Below are 22,331 nucleotides of genomic sequence, written 5' to 3' on the forward strand. Positions count from 1 at the left end.
TAAAAATTATCCAAGTTCCAGTCATCAGACTGATGAGGTTACAAACACATTACCAACAATAACTAAAAACAATGTCAGTATTTATAGTTGGGCTCCCTAATCTTCATAAACAATAATAAACCAAGTCATCTCTGCAGGAAGTGTTTTAAGTGTTAAAAATGGTTCAGAATGTACCACACATTACAGTCAGGCCAATAATAGACCCCAGAAGATGTCACCAAGACCCTGTAGGCATCTGTGAAAACACTATAAGATGTCAAATTAAAAACTGGTGTGAGTGCCAGATGTGATTAACAGTTTGACCAAGGAGTTGCAGAATGGCCTGAGGGTCAAAAGATCAGAGACAAAAGTTAAAAAGTCTGCTTGAAGCTCAAAGGCAGAGTCTCTATTAAAAACACACTCAGTGGATGCTGAAGAGGAAAAAACTGTGAAGCCACCTTTGACCTGCAGGCAGAGTATATCTACAGTGAAAAAGGTGTTTAATCTGAAGGCTACAGAGAATAATGTTGGAAACTAAGAGCAGGATGTGATCTGAAAAAACAATGCCTTGTCCGGTTCCAACTCGTTTGTTTCTGCAGACCTACTTCTACACATGAAATTTGAAGAAACTACATGTAGACATTTTAATAAATCTCAACTGCATTTAATCACCTCTTAGATGGTTTAAGTAGTTTCTTTATCATTTTTTTTATGTAATATGATTGTTGTTTTTTCTTTCTTTTATAAATCTAATCTGTATGCCTATAGCTTTCTATTCTTCACTCTTTAACCTCCCTTCATAGATAAAGGAAATCAATTTACACCTGACGATTTTTAAATGATCTCTTTTTGCATATGTTAAATTTGGACACAAGCTCATAGAATAAACATTGAAAAAATTAAACAATTAAAACTTGAACAACAAAAAGTGCCAAACCTAACAGATGTATAAGTAAGTCAAATAGTAATTAAAGGGATCATTAATACATGTTAATTGTAGAAATATAATCAAGCATATTAGATTTATGCCTCAATAAATATGCTATTTTTTGTGCACCACTTTAATAATATTGTGATATTACTCCCTATTATATTTCCCTTAGCCAAAACTCTTTCCCTTATAAATATGAAATGCCTGTCAGAGCAGAGAGAGGAGAGGAGAAGCTGCCTTCCCATTTACAGAACACCTTTATAAAAGAAGCTCTATGAATCCATCTTATTACTGCTTACAAGTCACTAAAATAATTTGATTGCACAGAAGAAATTATTTGCACTTCTACTTCCCAACAGGTACGTTTGCAGGTTTCTGGAGTATATCACAGGCAAAGGCTTATTCAGTCAAGTAGCTACAACTTTGCATCAGCAGCAACAGTTTAGCTAGCATTCTCATTGTCTACTTTACATCTGAAAAAAACAGCAATAAAGATGCACTATGAACAGGTTTCCACATCTATAGACAGAACCACTTGACTTTTAGCAGAAGCCTTTCTTAACACTGATGGTTTATATGATAATAATGCATGGAGTAAAAGGCAAAAGTGCACAGTATTAAACATCACACTCAGTTAGTGGCCCTCACCCTATAGTTATAAAATGTTTCGAATACCTTCCTGAACCACACCAAGTAGATTTGCATCATAAATGATTCTATAATGTGGCCATATGCATGATAGTTTGCATCGTATTGGATTTTTACACCTTAATATGTGTTTATTTCTACTTCTGGATCTGAGGAACAAATTAATAGATGTTGGCAAGCAAATGAAAACAAAGACTTTGAACTTCAGTAATTATGTTCATGTTGCTGCCTCTCTATGATAGAAGTACAAAAAAAAGCTAAAAACCATCTTTTTTTTTTATCAATCATGACCTTACACACGGAATATGTAATTTGGGCCACTGAAAGAAAAAAAAAAGTTAACTGATTTTTAAATTTCATTTCAGTTTAATATGGGAAAAAGTCAGAATTCTGACTTTAATCTCAGAATTCTGACTTTTTTCTCAAAACCTACAGAATTAATTTAGAATAGAATAATTTAGAATAATTTAGAATTTCTAAATTATTAATAAAAACATATTTACTAATATGCAATTAGCTACACACATATGTAAAAAGAAATTATTGATTTTAGTTCTAATGCAATTATGACACATTGAAGGCAAGTCAAGGGTAGTGTATTTATATAGCACATTTTAGAAGCAAGACTGTAATTATCTAATTAATTATCTAATTTTGGCCCCTTTGGACTGTCGTATTTTGTCAAAGGTTATTTAATCCGATCTGTTTGTGAACATTAGACATGGTGTATGCCCATTTATAATGGGCATACAAGTTTATTAATAACTTAGAGAACATCTACCATTTCACTGTCACAGTGAACACTTTAACACAGCTCCCACGCCCATAGATCCCTCCCTGGGCGGGACGATCACTCTGGTGTCTTTACTCACTTTTTAAACACTCCTTCAAGGCGCAGGACGCATGAAGGACGAGTAAGGGAACCGAGTTGCCTCATTGAAACGCTGATCTTTTGGAGCCACCTTTCATTTTTTTTATGCGCGCATGTATTTTCCTTGAATGATCTCATTTTTGCAGAATCGGAGGTGCGCTTTCTGCCATGATGCTCGGAATTTGCAGGAGTTGTTGCCTCCAAACTCTGGATTAAAACTGGGATTTCTGTAGGAAAAACTAAAGAAGAACAAACCTGTCTGTTGGGAAGCTGCGAAGGAGCGAAATGGAACTGATTTCTGCACTGATTCTTGTTGCGTTTTTAGGTAAAAAAAAAAAAAAAAAAAATTATAATAAGTTTTAATTATTTTTTTTTTTTTTGCATGCCTTTTTTGTTTGTTTGTTTAATTTGCTCCAACTAAAATTGATTGAATTTCCTGCTTTCATATAATCACACCAGCTTACTGTGTAATAATTACAATCACATTGAAAAATTACTTTAAAAAAACTTTCATTTATTGTTACCAGAGGAAGATTTTGAACTATTTCATTTATATCACAATATTACAAAAGATCCATTTGGCACATTTTGCAAGATGAATGTTAAGTCTATTACAGGCATGGGGAATAGCAATGAGTTAAGATAAAAAAAAGGATAAAAGAGTTGCACTAACAGGCATATCCTATAAAGAATAAGGAGAAGGGTTGAGGTCACAAAACAAATTTCAGCTTTAAAAGTTTTCCACTGACTCCATGATGAAGATATAGATAATTATTAGAAGCATCTATGCATATACAGAAATAATAAATATATATATATATATATATATATATATATATATATATATATATATATATTAGAGCTGCTGTAATTCAGTGATTACAGCACCTGTTTATCAACAGGTTGGAAAACTAATGACCCTTTACTGACTTGTGTTTGAATGTTAGAGGGCAATAGAAGCCCTCCATAAGGCTGCTCTGCAGATAAAAGCTGTGGGAGAGTTAAGAGCCACTTTAAACATCCGTTCCTGATAAAACCTGTGTCTGTGCAGTGCTGGATTATGGGCATGCTGTTGACCCACTCCATCTGCTGCAGATGACAGTACAAAGCAACATTTTGGCAGGCAGCTTAAAGGACTATCGGGGATGAAAAGGACGCTTCGGCCTTCCACTTATTCTTAAGTGTGTTTAAGTGTCTTAAAGTATAAATTAAGTGGTGTGTCATTGCAGGTTTTTATAGTGGCAAAGAAAATGCTCTGTCAGTGTGGATTACAGCCTGCTGGAAATTGACCAGGGGAGAAAAAACCTCAGTGCTGACATACTGAGCATTTTTAAAAACAGAAATGGTTGCCTAAATCTGTTTAAAATACATTCAAGAAACTTTAAAGCTCTAAGTTATAAACTAAGTTTCTTTAGTTTTCAGGTTTTGGACTTTCTCTGACCTGAGAGTACAAATGAAAAAAAAAACACAACTATCTTGTATTATTGTGTTCTGCAGTGAAGCTATGTCATCAAATGACACTATTTTAGTTTATCGTTAAAAAGGATGAAGCTTTTAAAAGCTCACCCAGCAGCAAATTTAGAGGAACCTGAAGAATGTAAAAGTTTACGTAACTGAGCCCAAATGAAGACATTAAGAAATGTTTCTTCTGTTTTCTATCCTAACAGAATTAGGTTAACTTATACCTAGCGTGTCAGATTTTTCAATTACAATCAATAATCAGTTCAGGTGGATAAATCACAGCAGTGATGCACATCAGCAGTCAGAGGAGCATTCGTTTCTATAAAAAAAGGGTTAAAGACGTGAAGGATGAGAGTCTTTTCTCAAAATGAGTCTAACTGGAACTTTTTTCTTGTTATGCGTGGACACTTCTGATATTCAAAGCCATTCTTCACACTTTTCATGCTTGGGTTGCCATGGTCTTGTAGCCCATTCTTAATGGTGTAGATACAGAAGTTTGCTATGAGGTTCAGGATGGATGGATGGATTTATTTGTTGGAATACAGTCTTGAAATCCTTTTTTCCCCCCATGCATCAAATTATTTTGTCATTCTTTTGGTCTGGAAAAAATGTAATGTTCCCTTCCTTCATATGAATGCAGATTAATAATTTAGGTAGAATGTAGTTTAAATTTTTATTTTCAATTTAAACTCTGGGGTAAAACAAACAAAAGTCCTTTGTGTGGTTCCCACTCCGGCACTTTGGATTTTTCTCTTCCTATAAATGATGTGCAGTCTCTGCTGCTGTCAGAGCTCCCAGTGCTCTTACCTCAGCAGTTGGATCTGGCCAACTGGAAATGTTCACTGCGGTTTAGAGCTCTGAGAGTTTTGTGGTCACTTTGATTTGAGGCGGAGTGCTGCAGCAGCTTGGGAAAGCAGCAGCAGAGAACGTCTCAGTTGGTATGATTATTGCCTTTAATGAAGAAAGAAGTAAAAAATATAAAAATGGAGCTCTAGTACATCTGTCACCTGTTTAATGTGTGTAAGGAAGAAAAGAGAACACATACTGTAAGCTCCTTATAATCATTTTCTCATTTATTTCTTTGTCAGTTTGTTTTCTGTTTTGGAGTTTGTTCTTGTTTTGGCTTTAGCATAAAAAGATTGGAGAACATCTTTACATCTCATTATGGTGTTGAGATATTTTTTAACGTTTTATGGATTTAAGATCAGTTCTCTCTAAAAAAAATTTTTAATCAGAAAAAATTGAAAAAGACATCTGCCTTATCTACTGAAAAATGTAATATTGACACTGATGCTCAGATCTGATGATACAGATGATGAGAGAGTTTAAAATCTAGATTTAACATGAAGGATTTCCCACTTTTCAAATATTTATTGGATATTAAAAATACTTCCTCTAAGTCCAGTTAACTATTACGTGAAGAAAACTGAAAACTTCATAACGAAAAAGCAGTATGGCAATAATTATATTTATTATTATAAATGATTATTGATGTTAACTGTTGTGAAGATAGTCTTATTAATGTCTGCATCTGATTGGAAGAGAGAACAGGAAGCTGCTGGGCTTATTGACTGTAAAGATGGAGACGACTTTCCTTTATTTAGTTTAAACTGTCATCCAATTTTACAACAAGAAATTATATGAAAAATAAAGCTTCCTTTAATCTTATTTATCACCTAACAATAGAGGTATAAAACACAGTTAATGACCAGAACTGTTTAATTTATTGCTTGGTTTGCCCTAGCTTGTTACAAAGTGGTAGGTTGGAAATGTATAATATAAGGTATTTTCTGACCAGTAATAACACCTTATCTAAGTGCTTAATATACATACACGCTGTATAAATGTCCAGATGTTATTTCCTCATAGTTGAGCTTATGTGTCAATTTATGCTGCTTCCTGATTTTCAGCTTAGTAGCATTAGGAGTTATGTGTCAGCAAAAAGACTTGACAAAGAAGAGCAAGGCCACCTCTGAATGACTCCAACTAAACATAAATGTATAAGGGATTTGGTGTGGCCTAGTTAAAGTCTGTACCTCAATCCTGTCAAGATCCAAACCTGAAAGGCGCCATCCAGGCTCAAAACTCTACATATTGCTGAATTAAAATAATCAGCAAATGGGTTTTGAACTAGACTTCTTTTACATCTAATTGAATCATAAAACTTTTTTTTCATAGTTGTTTTTAATTGTTTTAACATTTGTCCACTTTTTTTGTATTGCCGTTTAAAATGGTTGGTGTTAACTGTTTACTAATATAGCATCAACTCACATGCCGAGTGTTATCACCAGTTTATTTGATTTATCTAGAAAATAAGTAGCCTGCATCTTAATAAATGTTTCCCTTATTGAAAGTAGTGACAATGAATTCAGTAACTCCTTAATATCCACCTGTAAAGTTTTCTTTTCGTTAACTTTTTTTAATAACATTGCATTATTTGCAATGATGATGATATGTTAACTGAAGATCACCAACAGATTCTTACAACTGTTGTACACTTAGGAAGAATTTGATAAGCAGCATATTATTCAGGTTTGCTCACCGATGGTACATCACTTTCAACCTTTTCTTGCATGACAGCCTTGTTACAAAATGCAATAAAAAGAGATGTTTCTATTACAATTCTACCTATCACTCGAGAAGAAAACTTAAGTATTTATTTAATCTTATTAGAAATGTTTTAAATTATTTTTTAAACAATTTTTATTCCAGCAAAGTAATTTTTTTTTTTCCTCTTAATGTATAACTACCCTAAAGCAAAATAAGAACAAAAAGCAACTCTACAGGTAGCACCTTCAAAGACAATTTACTAACCAGATGTGATAGTGTGTTGAAAGAAGGCAGCCAATACTGATGTCCAGCCAAAGTGCTCAGGGACAGGATCCCACACCTTTGTAAACATAACAAATTAGGTTTTGCAGTATTTTCTTCTAAAAATGTAGTAAATTGTTAAACCATTGTCGCATTGAAGAGGCACAGGAATAGATGCCCTGAGCCATGAGCGTGTCATGGTTTTCTTATCAAACAGATATGAAATATTATAACTTTCTTATTTCATGGCTCACCCAATGGCAGCAAACCTAAGATCTAATAATTTGGATAAACTGGCAAATCAAACATAATTTGAGTTGATTTGAATTTATTTTTTCTGCAGCCCCTTCAACATAAAGCAGAAACAGTTTTGTCATTCTTAGATATACTGAACAGTCTCCTTGTTTTTCTTGTAAAATCCTCCAATGCTATTTGTAAGTTTACAATTTTCTCACAACTCTGTACTTTTGGTAGGATTAACAGTCCCTATTCTTCTTTGCTGCGCAGCTAAAATGTTTTGGTATATCATCTGCAGCCGAGTCGGGTTGAATAAACTTTATTGGTCAACTACTAAGTTCAGTTGGACTTGAGTCTAAGTTGGCTGGACAACTCATGACATTTATAGATTGCTGTTGAAGCTACTCCTTTGATATTTTATCCTTTTGGAAACACACCCTAAATAATTGAATCATCTGTTTTGAGTTTTAGCACAGAAAACCAGCTAGTAGCCATCTTTATCTGTCCGTTTAACCATAAAACCATTAATGGTGAAGGGCATTTGAAAAATATTGCCCTTTCGATGATTCTTCTATTTCTAGATTTCAGTTCAGCAGTACTAAGGTTGAGATTACAATTCACTAATCCCAAATGGAAATTAAATGTATGTTGTAACTCATTTTCATGGTTTCTACAAATAGTATTTTAAATGATGATGGCTGTTGGCAGGAAGACGTTCCTATAGAGGTCTGTCTTACAGCGGTTCTAAAGAAGTCTCTGACTGAACACACAAGCAAACTATGGAGTACCTTGTTCTACTGAGTAAAGCTCTTCTTTGTTGATGAATACGTTTAATTTCCAATTAATGGAACCACAGAGATTCTAGATACTTAATCTTTTAATTAGGGCTGGGTTTTATGACTGAAAAATTTATCTGGATATAAGCTTTTCATATCAGTCAATACTGTTTTTTGAACCTTTTTTTAAATAAAGTAATTGGGAAATAATCCCAAATTCAAACTGTAAACCTTACCCCATTAAAAAAACAAAACAAAAAACATTTAATTAGAAGCTTTGTATAGTTTTGCTGTAAGATGCTAAATGCTATAAATCCCCAGAATACCATGTGGTTCTAGATAGAAGATCAGTGGAATTTCTAAATATCATCTTTATTGATCAAGTCTCTGTTATGATATAAATTGATAATTATTTATTATTGATATTTATTGATTTACTGCACAGCCTTACTTCCAATATGTTTAATCTATCCTTCCCCAGATTGTGCTTTTTTTCTGAGGTCTACAGAAAGTTCTTTTGACCTTATGCTCATGCATTTAGCAGATGCTTTTATCCAAAGCGTCTTACAAAGTGGGCATTAGCGTGAAGGGTCTTGCCCAAAGGACCCAGCTCATTCCAACCAGGGGGGATTCGAATCCTGTATGCAAGTCGGGAAACTTAACTGCTTGTTTTCTTCTCCAATATCTGCTGTCATCCCATCCATTTGTTTATGTTGAGGCAATTGATCTTTAAGTTGCAAAAAAACAAAATATGCCGTGTGATCAGGGAAACAGGACGCAGCTGAGAGTCAATTTAACTATCAAAAAGCGGTGTGAATACTTATGTGGACGTTATTTTATTTTTGACTCTTGGTCAATATATGGGGTGTAGTGTGAAAACAGCCAAAGCCTTGGCATATAGGAGATTTTGGCTTCCTACAATCAGATGGTTCTTTTCTCCCTCTTTATCTCATTAGTTTCAAATCAAAATCTGCAAAGCAACCCGCAGAGGCATTCCAGGGCGTCGGATGATATTTCAAGCAAGTAGAATCTGATACAATTTAGAGCTAAATCTTCATATTTCAAGGTCGATTTTAATGGTATGAGGGCATTTACATTGAATAAAATCTCGGTGGAATGTGGGCCTAGAGGCTATTCTTTGTTTGCTGGCCTTGAAAATGCTTTCATTTCCGACACTTTATCTTTTCAAGCTCATTCCAGCCCTGAAGATATTGTTTTCTGTTTGGTTGGATGGAGAATGAGCTTGCAAAAATCAAACAGGATCTTGTTTTTATCACTGTGATATGTTCTCCCTGCATGTTTTTCACGTCTTTATGATTTTTATCTAGTTAAATAGTTCTGTTCATTTATGTTGTAGATTATCACATAAATATCACCTTTACCACTCAGAAGAGGTATTACAAGCCACTGATAAAACTATGGAGCTTTGTCTACATGCGTTAAAATGATTGAATAAAGGATTAAGAGAAGTTCAAAGCTGCTCAGTTGATTAAAGCACATATTTGAAGCTACGACATTAAAGCTGAAATTTCCTTTTCTTTGTTTTATCTCACTCCAATTTACCTTTTGATGAGTTTTGTGAATAAAATTATTTAGTAAAGTATAAAGATCAAGCTTTGTTTTGAGAACTTTTGCTGTTTTTCCCCTCAGTTTGGGCTGACGGTTCAACTCTGCATCCCCCCAGTCATCGCTCCTTGAAGAAAACCTACAGTCCTTCTTCTAAAGGCTCACTGTGTAACCACATGCTGAGGCATCTTCACAATGGGGCCCGGATCACCGTGCAGATGCCTCCAAACATAGAGGGCCACTGGGTGTCCACCAGGTTAGCCTGTTTTTCAGCTGTAACTGCTTTTGCCCAAATGTGTTAGTTCATGTGTTAAATGATCATTTCATTTTTGGTGCTGTTACAGCTCATCACATAAAGCAAACATAAGGTTATTTGTCAACTTCTGCATAACATAATAAGAAAGGAGTCAGTCAAAGGGTAGCTAATTGAGCAAAAGTTCCCATTAGCCCATATTTATACCGTATATTAAAAGAATAGTGGAGAATGTTCTTTTTCCGGCGGGATCATCAAATAAATGGTCCTCCTAATTGTCAACGTGCCTACCTGCTCCTCCCCATTTTCTCTTCTAAGTGAGTCTAACATAGTAGAAAAATTATAAATCTTCTTTCGGAAAGTAAGGTTGCATGAGCAATGCAAACAGCAACTTTTAAACACAGTGTGCACGAGGAGGAATGGGCTCTTACATGCTCTAGCACACGTTTAATAGGCGTTCCCTCTTGGGAGCAAGAACAGGGTTGTGCATGTGCATTTTTTTTTTTTAAGTGGAGAGGTCTTTTTTTTTTTAATTCACAAAAATCCAAAAACCTTTAAGGAAGCAGAAAACAAGTATAACCATGTTAGCATATCTGTATCGTGTTTTAATTTCAAGAAGAAACTCTGATACCTTGCACAGCGCCTCACTTTGTCAGGGTTTGGTTGAGGTTTAAGGACCCAGAAGCAGAGAGGCTGAGATGATTTCTTGCAGTTTAATTGAAAAACACAGGTAACAGTGGCAGCAATCCAAAAATCCAACTAAAAATGTTAACAAACCAAAAACCATGGAGACATCAGGGGAAAACGAGTACGAGGAGACAGGGAGATACGAGGTAAGAAGACAACAGCGACGAGGAACCAGCGGTGACAAGGAACCAGCAAAGAGTGACAGCAGAGGGAGAGTATTTATGGCTGACTGAACAAAGACAGGGCTAACGAGCTGAAAAGGAGCAGGTGTGAGTGGAGCTAACGAGGAAGCCAAGGGGAAAGGAACAAACACAAGAGGACAACAGAGGACAACAAAGAAAAACCTGTGAACGAAAGTTACTACCGTAACTACGGTTCTATGAATCCCGGATGACCGCCAGAGGCGGTGCTTGAAGCACCGCCTCTGGCGGTCAGTAGGGATGAAATAGAACTAAAATATATCTAGAAACACAAAGTAGGAAATAAACCAATGAAACACATGGATCAAAGTTAAACAGAAAGTAAGAGTGTGATTGATTTATTACCTATATTTTGGATGCATTTTATATTTTAAAAAAAACAGATTAACTGAAATGGACTGTATGCTGCCAACCATGACAGGAAGGTTTATCAGAGTTCCACTATTTTTCTTGCAGTTGTGAGGTGAGACCTGGTCCAGAGTTTCTAACTCGCTCCTACAGGTTTTACCCCAACAATACCTTCCAGGCTCACCAGTTTTACTACGAGGACAACCACTGCACCAAACCTACCTACACGCTGGTTATTCATGGTCGACTGCGCCTGCGTCAGACCTCCTGGATAGTCCGCGGAGGCACGGAGGCAGACTACCAACTCCACCAGGTCCAGACAGTGCTTCACACAGCCGCTAAGGCCAAAGAGCTGAGCCAGAGACTAAACCGCAGCTGCCGAGGGGCTATGAAAGGCCCCTGGGTGCCCGACGTGATGTACGAGCTGTGGAACGAAGAGGGAGGCTACGACTGCTCTAGAGAGCTTAACTTTACCATGCATGAGCTGCAGCTGCTACGAGTGGAGAAGCAGTACCTGCATCACAACCTGGATCACCTGGTGGAGGAGCTGTTTCTGGGAGACATCCACACTGAGCCCACGCAGCGGCTCTACTACAAACCCTCCAGCTACCAGATCCCCCTGCAGAACGCCAAGGTTGGTCCCAAACTTTGTTCTGTAACGTCTTAGTTAATGAGGCTCATTTTATTCTTAGATTTATTTTAAGGTATTTTTTCATTTTACAATTTTGATATAGATAGCTGTGCAAAGAATGGGTAAGAGTAAAAAAAAAAGTTACAGTACTTGCTCGAATAGATAAGAGCTTAGTGAAACAGGGGCACAGATTCAGCTCCAATACCCACATCCTCTTATTGATCATTGTTAAAAAGATTTCTTGAAAATGAAGACTATTCCCCAGGACATGAAAATCTATTGATTCTTCATTCTGGTCATGTTGTCATTGTCTTGGTGCCTTCTCCAGGCACCATTGTCTTGGTGCCTGAGAAGCTCCGGGCCTATAGTTCTTTGAGACTGACTGCATTTAAAAACTGTGTTGGTGTTTGGTAACCTGGCAGTAGCTTATTGATATGTGTAGAACTGAGTTGAGTTCATGTAATCAACCTGGGATGCAGGCTCTGACTAGTAATCTGTGATACCGGGCATTTGCCCGGTGGGCAGGTCCTAATTTCAGAGTGCCTCCTTAAATCATACCGGCCCCAACACTTACTCTCCGGCCGAAGCACCTACCTGTGACAGTAGATAACTCAAGGAGCTCAAGAAGTAATACAATGTTAACTACCTAAACGATGCATGCCATATATATAGCCATTACCATGCACATCCTTGTGACGGTTGGCATATGGTGAAATTTTGTATTTCTTCAAACTATAAAATCCTTGCAACAAACTAAACTATAATAAAACAAATGCTTTCTTTAAACGACACTGCAATGTTACTCTTATATTTGGCAAATTTATGTTAGAATATTTAGCAAAAATATATTGCAGTGCATAATGGGGTTTTGCATCTAAAGGTTAATGTTTCCCGTCTTACGTGCATTGTTGCCAGGTTCGGATGTTTCCCAATCTGGTAGTTTAGGATGGCCGTCTATGAGTAAAACATTTTTTCTTTAGCTTTATGGCCTAAGAGATCAATAGACTTTGGTTCAAATTAGGTGAGATTTTGTATATCCAGGCATTTTATGAAGATTTTTTGGGCTGGAAAACATCAGAGACATCTGGCAACCCAGCTGATGTGGTGAGTGGCGCTGATTCATGGAAATACGGATGCTGTGGAAGTTGCTTGGGTTATATTTTCGTTTCAGTGGATATTCTGTTGTTTTATGTTGGTGTTTTTACAACACTCTGGCTTAAATTGTAGACCTAGTATGTGTGAGTTGGTGTCTGGCTTGTTTTGTGCAAGTGTGGACGTTACGCAGTCACTGTCACGTCCATGTTAATAACCAAAGCCAGTAAAACTGCCTTATAGAAGTCTTGGTGATGGTTGTCATGTGATCCTTGAAGATAGATAGGTTAATCTACCCTAAACCCTAAAATGTGTAAATGACATGCACAACTGACACATTCAATGCCAGAAACAACAGAACCTCTCTAAACTGGTACTAGTTCATCAGTAGGACTCGGTGAGGTTCAGTTCTGGCTCAGTTCTCAGATAACAAAGAGTGCATGAGCAGACCGCTTTATCTCCTTACAGTCAGCCTCTGTAATCATTTATATCATTCTAGCTTCCCTACCGTGTAATTCCAGTGATGATTCTGCTTAGCAGTGTGATGGTCCTCAACTCCTGTCGTTTCCTGCATCTGTAAGCCCTGATTAGACTATTGTTTGTCGATCCAATTCTCAAAAGCCGACTCTTTCAAGTAAATTCACCAAAGGCTGCCTTCTTTGCCTGACTCTGCCAACAACAAAATATCATAATGATAACCAAACTTCCTGAATGTTGATTTGCTTGTTAACTTCTAGAGAGCAGTAGTACCGTAGATCGTCTCTAGGAGGCGAGGAACCGTGCTAGCGTCGTAAGGAACCGAGCTCGGTTGGGTTAACTGATCCAAGCTTGGTCTGAAGTCAGCACGGATCGGTTTCAGAGGGTAGTATAAATGGGGCTTTATTTTATCTGCAAAATATTCAGTAAGTGGAATGTTTTAGTAAGACATTGATCAATGCTATAGTTGCATATCAATTCAGCACTGCATGTGTTCTCTGCTGCACTCCTCTCCTTGTGCCTGTTCTCTACCTCAGTCAGTGGAGGAGCCAAGGATCTACTTGTATGTGAAACTCAGCTTATGTGTAAAAAAAAAAAAACGCTTACATCAGTAAATATCTTCCTATGATTTGTGTTAAAGGTCAGTATTAGTGGATTTGGCACATTCATGAACTTCATGGCTCTTGGTGTCAAAAAAAAAACTGTGGATAAAACTAGATATATTGTTTTCTTGCGTTCTTTCATTGGTTTTTGAGGCAAAAGTTTTCCATATATGCAAGTTCTGCAAAAGTCTTCATTATATTTTGTTTTCTTATTTTAAGTCTTAAACTTCAATTCCTGCGGGTGATTTGGCAGGGCGTTGGATGCTCCTGTTATTGTCTCAGATTGATCACAGCAGTCTGTCTGTCTAACAGATTCCCACCTGCAGATCTGACATGTGATTGTTGGAACAATATCCCAAGTTCAAGATAGGGGTTTATTTTCTATCCCGCGCATGAGACTTAGTTTACACTGCTCCACAATCCCATTAGAGACCACACACACATTTTCAAGAGCGTGACCTGAACTTTAAAATTGTTTCTACAGCCAGGGCTGGGAAAACGCATTTAGAAGCACATTTAGGCTGAAAGGTCTAAAAGGAGTGAACTTCCAAACAAGTGCACACCATTAACATGTCAAGCTGTATTTTTTTTATTTAATCCTGCCCCTTTTTTTTTAGGTGAGAAAACTAAACCTCCCCCTGAATGCTGCCCTACCTGTCAAAAAGCATGTTAATATAAACAAATCTTTTAACATCCCCTAATTCATTGCTGCATTAAAAGAAAGCAGAAAGTAAACTGTTTTAATTTCACCTCAAATCTAAAATGTTCTCTTTGATGCTGACATGATATGATTTCTCTGTTAGACTCCAGACTACATTCTGCAAAGATTATATAAAATCCTAAACAAATATCTTTTTTTTTTGTGCAGAGATGATAAGCCTTGGTGATAGTGATCAGAACATAAACACAGCGTGGAGGAATTACAGAAGCTCCCCTGATGGTCTGTAAAAACCACTGCCTTTATTCTTAAAGGCCTTTTGCCTAAAGAGATGCAATAGGAGTGAGGGAAATATCACTGGGAACAATAGCATGGGGTATTTGTAGAATCTGGAATCATGAAGGTTTGTTAAATATTTAGCATGGTCATCACAGGTTTGTTTTTCATGCATGCCTAAAGAATGAGTCCAACTATTGACCAGTTCCTTCTTTCCTCTGTTTTCTTTTTCTTACTAAAACAAAAATTCAGATTTTATTCTTTAAACAGCAGCTGGACTCTACTCAACTCAACTTTATTTATAGAGCCCTTTAAAACAACCACAGCTGCCACAAAGTGTTGTACATACCAAGGAAACAAAATGGTAAAAAAAAACAACAAAACAGTTTAAAAGACAAAAAAAAAAAAACCTGAATAAGGCGCAGTCAGGCGAAAGAGTTTGAATAATTTATTTATGTAGGTGAATGTCTATTTCATTAATATCTTTTCCAGATGTTAACTTGATTTTAAAAAAAATCAGTACATGTTTAAACTGGCACACAACGATCTAAACACCAATTTAAAACTGAAGAGGAACAATAATTCATCTGCTGCTAAGTCCCTGAATTGTTATTATTTTAATGTTTTATTATGATACAGTGTTTTTGCATTAAAAAATGCATTGTGACGCATAAAGTTGTATATATCTTTAAATTCCTATCCTCTGAGCTATCGGTTTTTAGTGCTGAAATACAGCCTAGTTGGCACAGTCTGGATTTATTTAGTAGCTGCATTATAGCCATTGTCTTTCTGGTAATTCAGTGTACTGCTAGTAGATGGTGCAACCTCTATTTATGTAGGCTAATCACGTGCAGTACTGGAGTTCCATTTAGGCTTAAAAAAGACAATCAAAGCACCATCAGGACAGATGCCTAGAGTAGGTTATACAGCCTTATTTGATCATAGTTAACTGGATTTGGTAATTTAACAATGCACTTTTAATGCACAAATAAGCTAATAGCAGCTCAATGCAAAACGCCCCAGTCAAAGATGGTGTCAAACTTACTCTTAAACTTTTTTTTTTTTTGGCAAGTGTTTTTCATACCCTGCTACTTTTATTTTGATGGGTTAAATTTAGTTACTCCCTTTGTTTAAGTGTTACTATAAATTACCACATGGCTATTTTCAACCACACTATAAATATCCAACCCATGAACTCTAATACATTGTTATAGGAGAGTTACATTTTCACATGCAGCTTTCTTTTTTAAAAACCTCATTGAAACACATTTACACATATCGAGTATCTGATGCTGCAGGTATTTATGCAATATAAGCATTTTATTATTTTATTTACCTGATTCTGACTGTGGTGTGGTGCTAGGCTGTCATAGCTGGACCAGAAGCGCTCAACTAGTATGGTTCTATTCTTTTCCTTTTTTCTTGGTCATTTAAAAAGTCCCTTCTCTGTTGGGAACAAACTGTTGAGCTCAACTCCCTCTTTAAGCTGCGGCATGTTCGTGTTTTTCCTTCTTTATTCATGAGGTTTTGGTGACTATCCAATCCATTAATTTAAAGTTGCTCAATCCAGAATTGGTCCCAGCCTAAGAACATTTGGTGCCAGGCTGTTCGTTTGTGGTTCCTGGGTCAAAAGCAGCAGTGATGCAAGAGACAAATTTGTTTCTTTCATTCTGCCCTGCTTCACTGCTATGTCACTGACGGGACTAATGATTTCTTTCTATATGGCAACTCACAAAATGTTATAGTCTTACCACCCCTTCGTACGTTCATTTGAGTCAGAAACATGTTGAATTGTGTTTATAATCATTAACAGGTAATCTAGTCAGAGAGAGGCTGGTAAAACACTCAGAATGCAATTGATATTCACCTTCTGTAGTAATAAAAAGGTGGTTCTCTTTAAAGAGTGTATGATAATCACTCTATTAATGACTTGATAAACTTGCGTTAGCTGTTTCTAGTTCACTCATTCATAAACTACAGACGCATACTTGACCAAGAAGCGATAAAACTGGGTGTTAAAAAAGATCCAAATAGAGAATGTGAAACATCTTAATAATTTCACATTAATAGTACCGACACCCACTACCCATTGGTGGAAATTTTCTTCTTATTGAACTTTCTTCCTCTCCTTCTAGATGGACATAGTTAATTTCCTAAAGGAAAAGTGCTGTAACAGGTTTACATGTTCCTCAAATGCTGCTATTGAGCATTATACAAGAAAAATAAAACACATGGAAGCACTGGAGTATGTAGGAAAAGAAAATAAATGGTCTTCGGAGACAGAAAAAGCTCCTTCACAAAGCTTCACAAAAGCACAGAAAGGCAGTCGGAGAGCACAGATGTCTGCCAAGCAGCAAATGCAGCGTGTGTCTGCAGCCTCTGGTGTTTGTTCTGCTCTCACCTCCTTCATTCACTCTGCTTTCTTCAATGGCTTTGTCACAGATAAACACAGTAACAGGAGTAACAGTTATATAAAAGAGTTTAGTCATTGTTTGTTGTTTGCAGTGATCTCATAGTTCAAAGACAAAGAGGGACTTGAACAAATCTGAACTTAAAACCACCATCAGCTGTGGTGCTCAAACGTATACTTATGGCAGGGTCTCACTGCGGTGTAATTACCCTGGGAACTATGAGCCACCAGTGTTTCATAAACAAACACTTTCAACTGGACTGTAGAACTGCCCTGATTCCAGCAGGATGATAGCAAAAAGCAAATTTCAAAAAGCATTACCTCTGTGTAACATCTGCATAGATTTCCAGGGCTTTTGTTGCTTACCATCCCTTGTTGGTTTTCCCTCCAAGCTGCCTTAAGAAAACCGTATGGTATTATTTTTAGTTCCTGTATAGGGATGTTTTAGTCATGTCCTCAGGCATGTTCAACAACTGAGGGACAAACACAGGCAACACTAGACAACTAATCTGCTTTATTATTTATTAGTCAGTAATTATTGTTTCTGACTGATAAATAAGCATGTTTTTGTTTATATCTGTTTTCTTTTTTTTTTAATAAGTTTAGTTTGTCTTGCAACAGCTTTTGCTTATATGAACAACTGTTTATAAAAAAGTACAAATAGCCAGAGCTGCAAACATACAACCGTTCAATCCCAGTCTTCTCATTAACTGATCACTCCAAAGCCAGGCATTGAGCTGCAGTGGGGATATCTAGTCTTCAGATTTCTTTCCTCCTATATCTTAATTTTCATTTGTTCCTCCTTAAAAACTCTTTGGAGGACAGATTTTGTGGGAAAAGAGGGACTACGTTAAGGAGGTCCAGTATTTAACCGTACCCACCCTGCAAAAACAGAGGCAAACCGGCCTCATCAGAGTTTTCTCTGGAGGATATTTTCTTAAAAAGCACAAGTGAGCGTCCAGATTTTTCTGCATATAAAAAGCCACAGCTGTCCTGTCTGTGCACCAGATGTGATACTACTTGAACAGTATGTTCATGCTGAAGATTTAGCATCATGGTAACCTTTTGTTCCTCCTGCTGCTTGTAGTGTTGAGGCCATAATCACTGTGAGACAAAGTAAGGATGACTGAGAATCTTCACCGGCATTATGAGCCTTATTTAATGGTTAAAAAGAAAGGACATCTAAACAGAATTTTTAAATCAGTTGTTCAACAATGAAGGAAATGTTCTGCAAGTGAAAATCATCCAATTAAAAAAAGCTGATGATAACGAGAGAAGAAACTAAAACTCCTGTTGGGATAGTCCTGCTTTTGGTGTAAATCTTCATCCCTGTACTCTGTAAGGGTTCCAGTTTAAAGCAGAAGACGTTTGCTCCCCGAAAACATGATGGTAAAACTAAAATCTACCTTCAAGACTTTAGTTATAATTCGAATGAGTTTAAAATTGGATTATTTGACCTCCAACTTCTACTCTATATTTTCGATAGGGCTGTGAAATCATTGCGACACAGGATAACTGAACTAGTTATCTCAAGAGAGAAACTGATGTATGATGAGTCCTTATGGGAAAAATAGACAGATAAAAATCACTTTTTTGTCATTTATTTGTAAAATTATTTTTGCAGATTGTACATGTAAGATAAATAAAAAAAACTGATAAATGATATATATTTCATTTAACTGTTATTTACACAATGCGGTGAAAGTGCAGCATTTCCCCAGTTAATTATTGTTTGTTTCTTTTGTTTCTGCATTGTTGCCGTATGCAAAGAGAAAAATACCATCTGCAGAATCTTACAGCCAAAAGGATGTTTTAGCTCCAGCTCTCAGCTCACCTGGTTTCTTGATCCACATTCTAATAATTACTGCCCCCTAGTGGGCACACAGGAATGTGAAGCGTCTGGAAACAAGCCTGTAAAAGGAAACAGTTTCTTTTCATTTCTGACTTTAAATGTCAAAAACGGCTTTTAAATTACCTTGTTATTTTCTCTGTACAGGCTCTATTTCATCATGATAAAATGTTTAATAAAACTTTGTTTAAAAAAAAGTTGGAAGTGTCACATTATGTGCAGACAGACTCTTCCAGCTTAACTCAGCACATAATCTCTTTGTTTTCAGAACCACGACCATAGCTGCATCATCTGTCGGATCATCTACCGCTCGGACGAGTTCCACCCTCCCATCCTGCCGCCACGAGCCGACCTGACCGTGGGCCTGTACGGTCAGTGGGTGAGCCAGCGCTGCGAAGTGCGGCCAGAGGTCCTCTTTCTCACGCGCCACTTCGTCTTCTACGACAACAACCACACCTGGGAGGGGCACTACTACCACTACTCTGACCCTGCCTGCAAACACCCCTCCTTCACCATCTTCGCCCAGGGACGCTACAGCCGAGGGCTGCCCTCCACCCGAGTGATGGGAGGGACAGAATTTGTCTTTAAAGGTTTTTTGGCTTCTTCTTCCTCTACTTTAATTTGAAACGTTATTTGTTTACAACAGTCAAAAGGTCAGAGGTTTGTTTCTAAATATAAATGTAACGGGCATCTAAGGTTATACAATTGTTAAAGGAGTATCCATTTTTTTTTCCATTACTACTAAAATTTAATATTATAAAATTATTCATTCCAAGTCTAGAAGGTGTGAAGGCCTCCTTTCAATGATCTTAATATTTGGCTCTCATCAGATTCTACGTCAGGTTAAAATCAGGACTCTAATCCAAAGATTATTTTCAGCCCGGGGTTTAAAGAACTTTGGCCTTAACTGTTGGTATTATTGAACTCCCTTTTTTTTATAAACGGAAATGTGCATTTAGGGTAAGATGGTTCTGGTTTTAATTCCTTAATGTGAATTAACTAGTACAGCTTGGCAGAAACAATAATTCTGCCCACGGCGATTTTGTAAAATAAAAAAACTTTAGATGTTTAGATTTTTCTTTTCCCACTAAATAATTGTGCAGAGATTAGATTAAAGGTTGCATTTTTCCTTCCATCTATTTCAGTCTCAGGTGCTGCTGATAAATCAAACTGGTGCATCTCTAAAAAGAATGTGATTTTTCTTGTGTTGCCCTCTTCCAGTGAACCACATGACTGTGACGCCGATGGATCTGTCCACCACCTCCCTCCTTAACGTCTTCAAAGGCGATGAGTGCGGCGTTCAGGGCTCATGGCAGGTCGGGGTCGAACAGGACGTCACTGTGACCAACGGCTGCATGGCGCTGGGCATCCGGCTTCCCCACACAGAGTACGAGCTCTTCCGCATGGAGCAAGACGTTCACGGCCAGTACCTGCTCTACAACGGCCAGCGCCCCAGCGACGGCACCAGCCCGGACCGCCCGGAGAAGCGAGCCAGCTCCTACCAAATGCCCCTGGTCCAGTGTTCGTCCAGTAGCCAGCGGCACGATCGCAGCAGAGAGGAAGACAATGTGGAAGAGGGTCTGCTGAATCATAATGATGCCTCCAGATGGCATGGATGCTGCAGCAAATGCATCACTGTACTGCTCATCACAACTCTGCTGCAACTTTGTCAAAGTTAGAAAGCAAACAGTGAGGGTTAACAAAAACCCTCCAGAACTAAAGCTTAAAAACTTTATGTTTGGATGTAAAAGAGGGTAAGAACTAAATTTCTCTCTATCTACCAAAGACTTGGCACTGCTGCACCGTGGGACCTGCACTTTAGAGTGGAACCACTAGTCTCTGGGTCCACGACTAGATTAAAACTCTCTTTATACCCAACATGTATCACATTATGGGTTCTTACAGAAAAAGGAACAGCTGGACATGTTGAAAGACTTTCCTGGAAACGTCTTAGGAGAAAAGCTCCAGAGCTACTGTTGACTGTAAAAAGTGAGCTGCAGCACTTTTTATAGGTGTATCTTAATAGATTAGAAAATCTAAAAAGGTTATTTTGTTTTAGTGATTCAATTCAAACACTGAAACGGATATTATACAGATTAATTATACACTGAGCAGAATATTTCCAACATTTATCTTTTCATGTATGGGCTTAAGGTTTATGGCTGACAGAGAACCTACAGTTTGGTCTTTCAGAAAGTTTGGTTTAGGATTATATATATTACTGGTGTTTTGATTTTTGTGTTTTTGTTTAATACCTTTATTTTACCAGGAGGCGACTTGCTCAGTTTGGACAACTAAAGAAACAGGACTAAAACACATCTGCAGTTGGAAAGCTACAACAAATGTAAGGAAAGAGTGAATCATAGTGGGCCTCTCTTACCTGTGGCCAAAAAGACCACATTGCACCTCCTGGACCCAGTGTTTGACATCATTGAGGAACCTCTCCTCAAACACACCAGAGTAGGCCTTCACATGGATGGATCCCTTAAAAATTGTCTGCCACTCACACTGTGTTGTCCTGATCCTCGATGTGGCAATGGAGACGCATTTCAACCATGACGACACAACAACGCCCAGAACCTTCATCATCTAAAAACAAAGCTACTCCATATCATGCCAGTAATAACTGAATCTATCACCGTTGCCATGGTGATGGAGCCACCCTTCTCAGTCTTCTCTACATTTTCAGATATAGCAGGAAAAATCTGTATAATCTTATTTTAGGAGTGAAATACAAACTAGCAGATTCTACTCAAAATAGGTGCAGTAATCTGCCAGTTTAGTCAGGCAATTGCAGTTAATAAGTAGGGTTGCCAACTTCCTGAAAATTAAAAGACATGAGACATTTCTTGGTCATGAATTGTCTTCCACTCTATTGACAGGATTTTATTTAGTTTTTTTTTGTATTTTCTGTGAGTTTGATTAGACAAATGCTTTTGATCTAAATATGACATGATTCATTTTTTCAAGGGAGAGTTGGTATTTTGAGAATATATATATCATTATCATATATATCATGATTGAAAGACGCTTTGCCAGTTGCAATTATGTTAACTACACAGACAGATTCTTGCACTTATTTTGAGTAAAATCTTTTAAAAAGAGAATGTATTATATGGCAGACTCTTGCTAAGTACAGCAATCTCAGAAGAGGATCAAAAATACTATTTGTTTAGATATAAGATAGATATAAGATTGTAAGACTTGATTAGATGGACAATTTCTGCAGAGCAGGATTGAGGGGATCCTCAATGATCGTTCCTCCCGCCCCCCGGAAATATCCTCTGTTTAGGTCCAACCCCCACCCTAAAACAATGCACAGCTTGGCTGTATTTATTTTTCTTTCAAGATTCATTGACTTTTTTTTACAGAATGTCTAAGTCCAACCAAAAAGCTCTTTCTATCGCACCTAGAATTCCTTCCTTTGCTGAGTTTTGTTTCACCAACAGCAAACAGTCCTTCACTCCACCGTACATATCATTACCTATCATCTGTCTCCGAGTCCCCAAGGACAACTAAAAGCAAAAGGCCTTTTTTAGCCTCACTATGTTCAAAGGGGACCAACAAC

The 22,331-nt window shown here is 37.3% G+C and overlaps 1 protein-coding gene across 1 annotated transcript; it reads left to right on the top strand.

Moving 5' to 3' along the window:
* The first annotated feature begins 2,446 nt into the window (after nt 1–2,446).
* On the top strand, nt 2,447–21,643 carry LOC107089457 (protein APCDD1-like). The gene is made up of 5 exons (XM_015382262.1): nt 2,447–2,754; nt 9,365–9,536; nt 10,877–11,402; nt 19,032–19,353; nt 19,985–21,643. Exons 1-5 carry the CDS (start codon nt 2,715–2,717, stop codon nt 20,440–20,442), a joined length of 1,518 nt encoding a protein of 505 aa, XP_015237748.1. The 5' UTR covers nt 2,447–2,714; the 3' UTR covers nt 20,443–21,643.
* Nucleotides 21,644–22,331: the final 688 nt, after the last annotated feature.

This window comes from Cyprinodon variegatus, unplaced genomic scaffold (genome assembly GCF_000732505.1).
Source record: "Cyprinodon variegatus isolate N-32 unplaced genomic scaffold, C_variegatus-1.0 Scaffold253, whole genome shotgun sequence".
In the NCBI taxonomy this organism is placed as follows: Eukaryota; Metazoa; Chordata; class Actinopteri; order Cyprinodontiformes; family Cyprinodontidae; genus Cyprinodon; species Cyprinodon variegatus.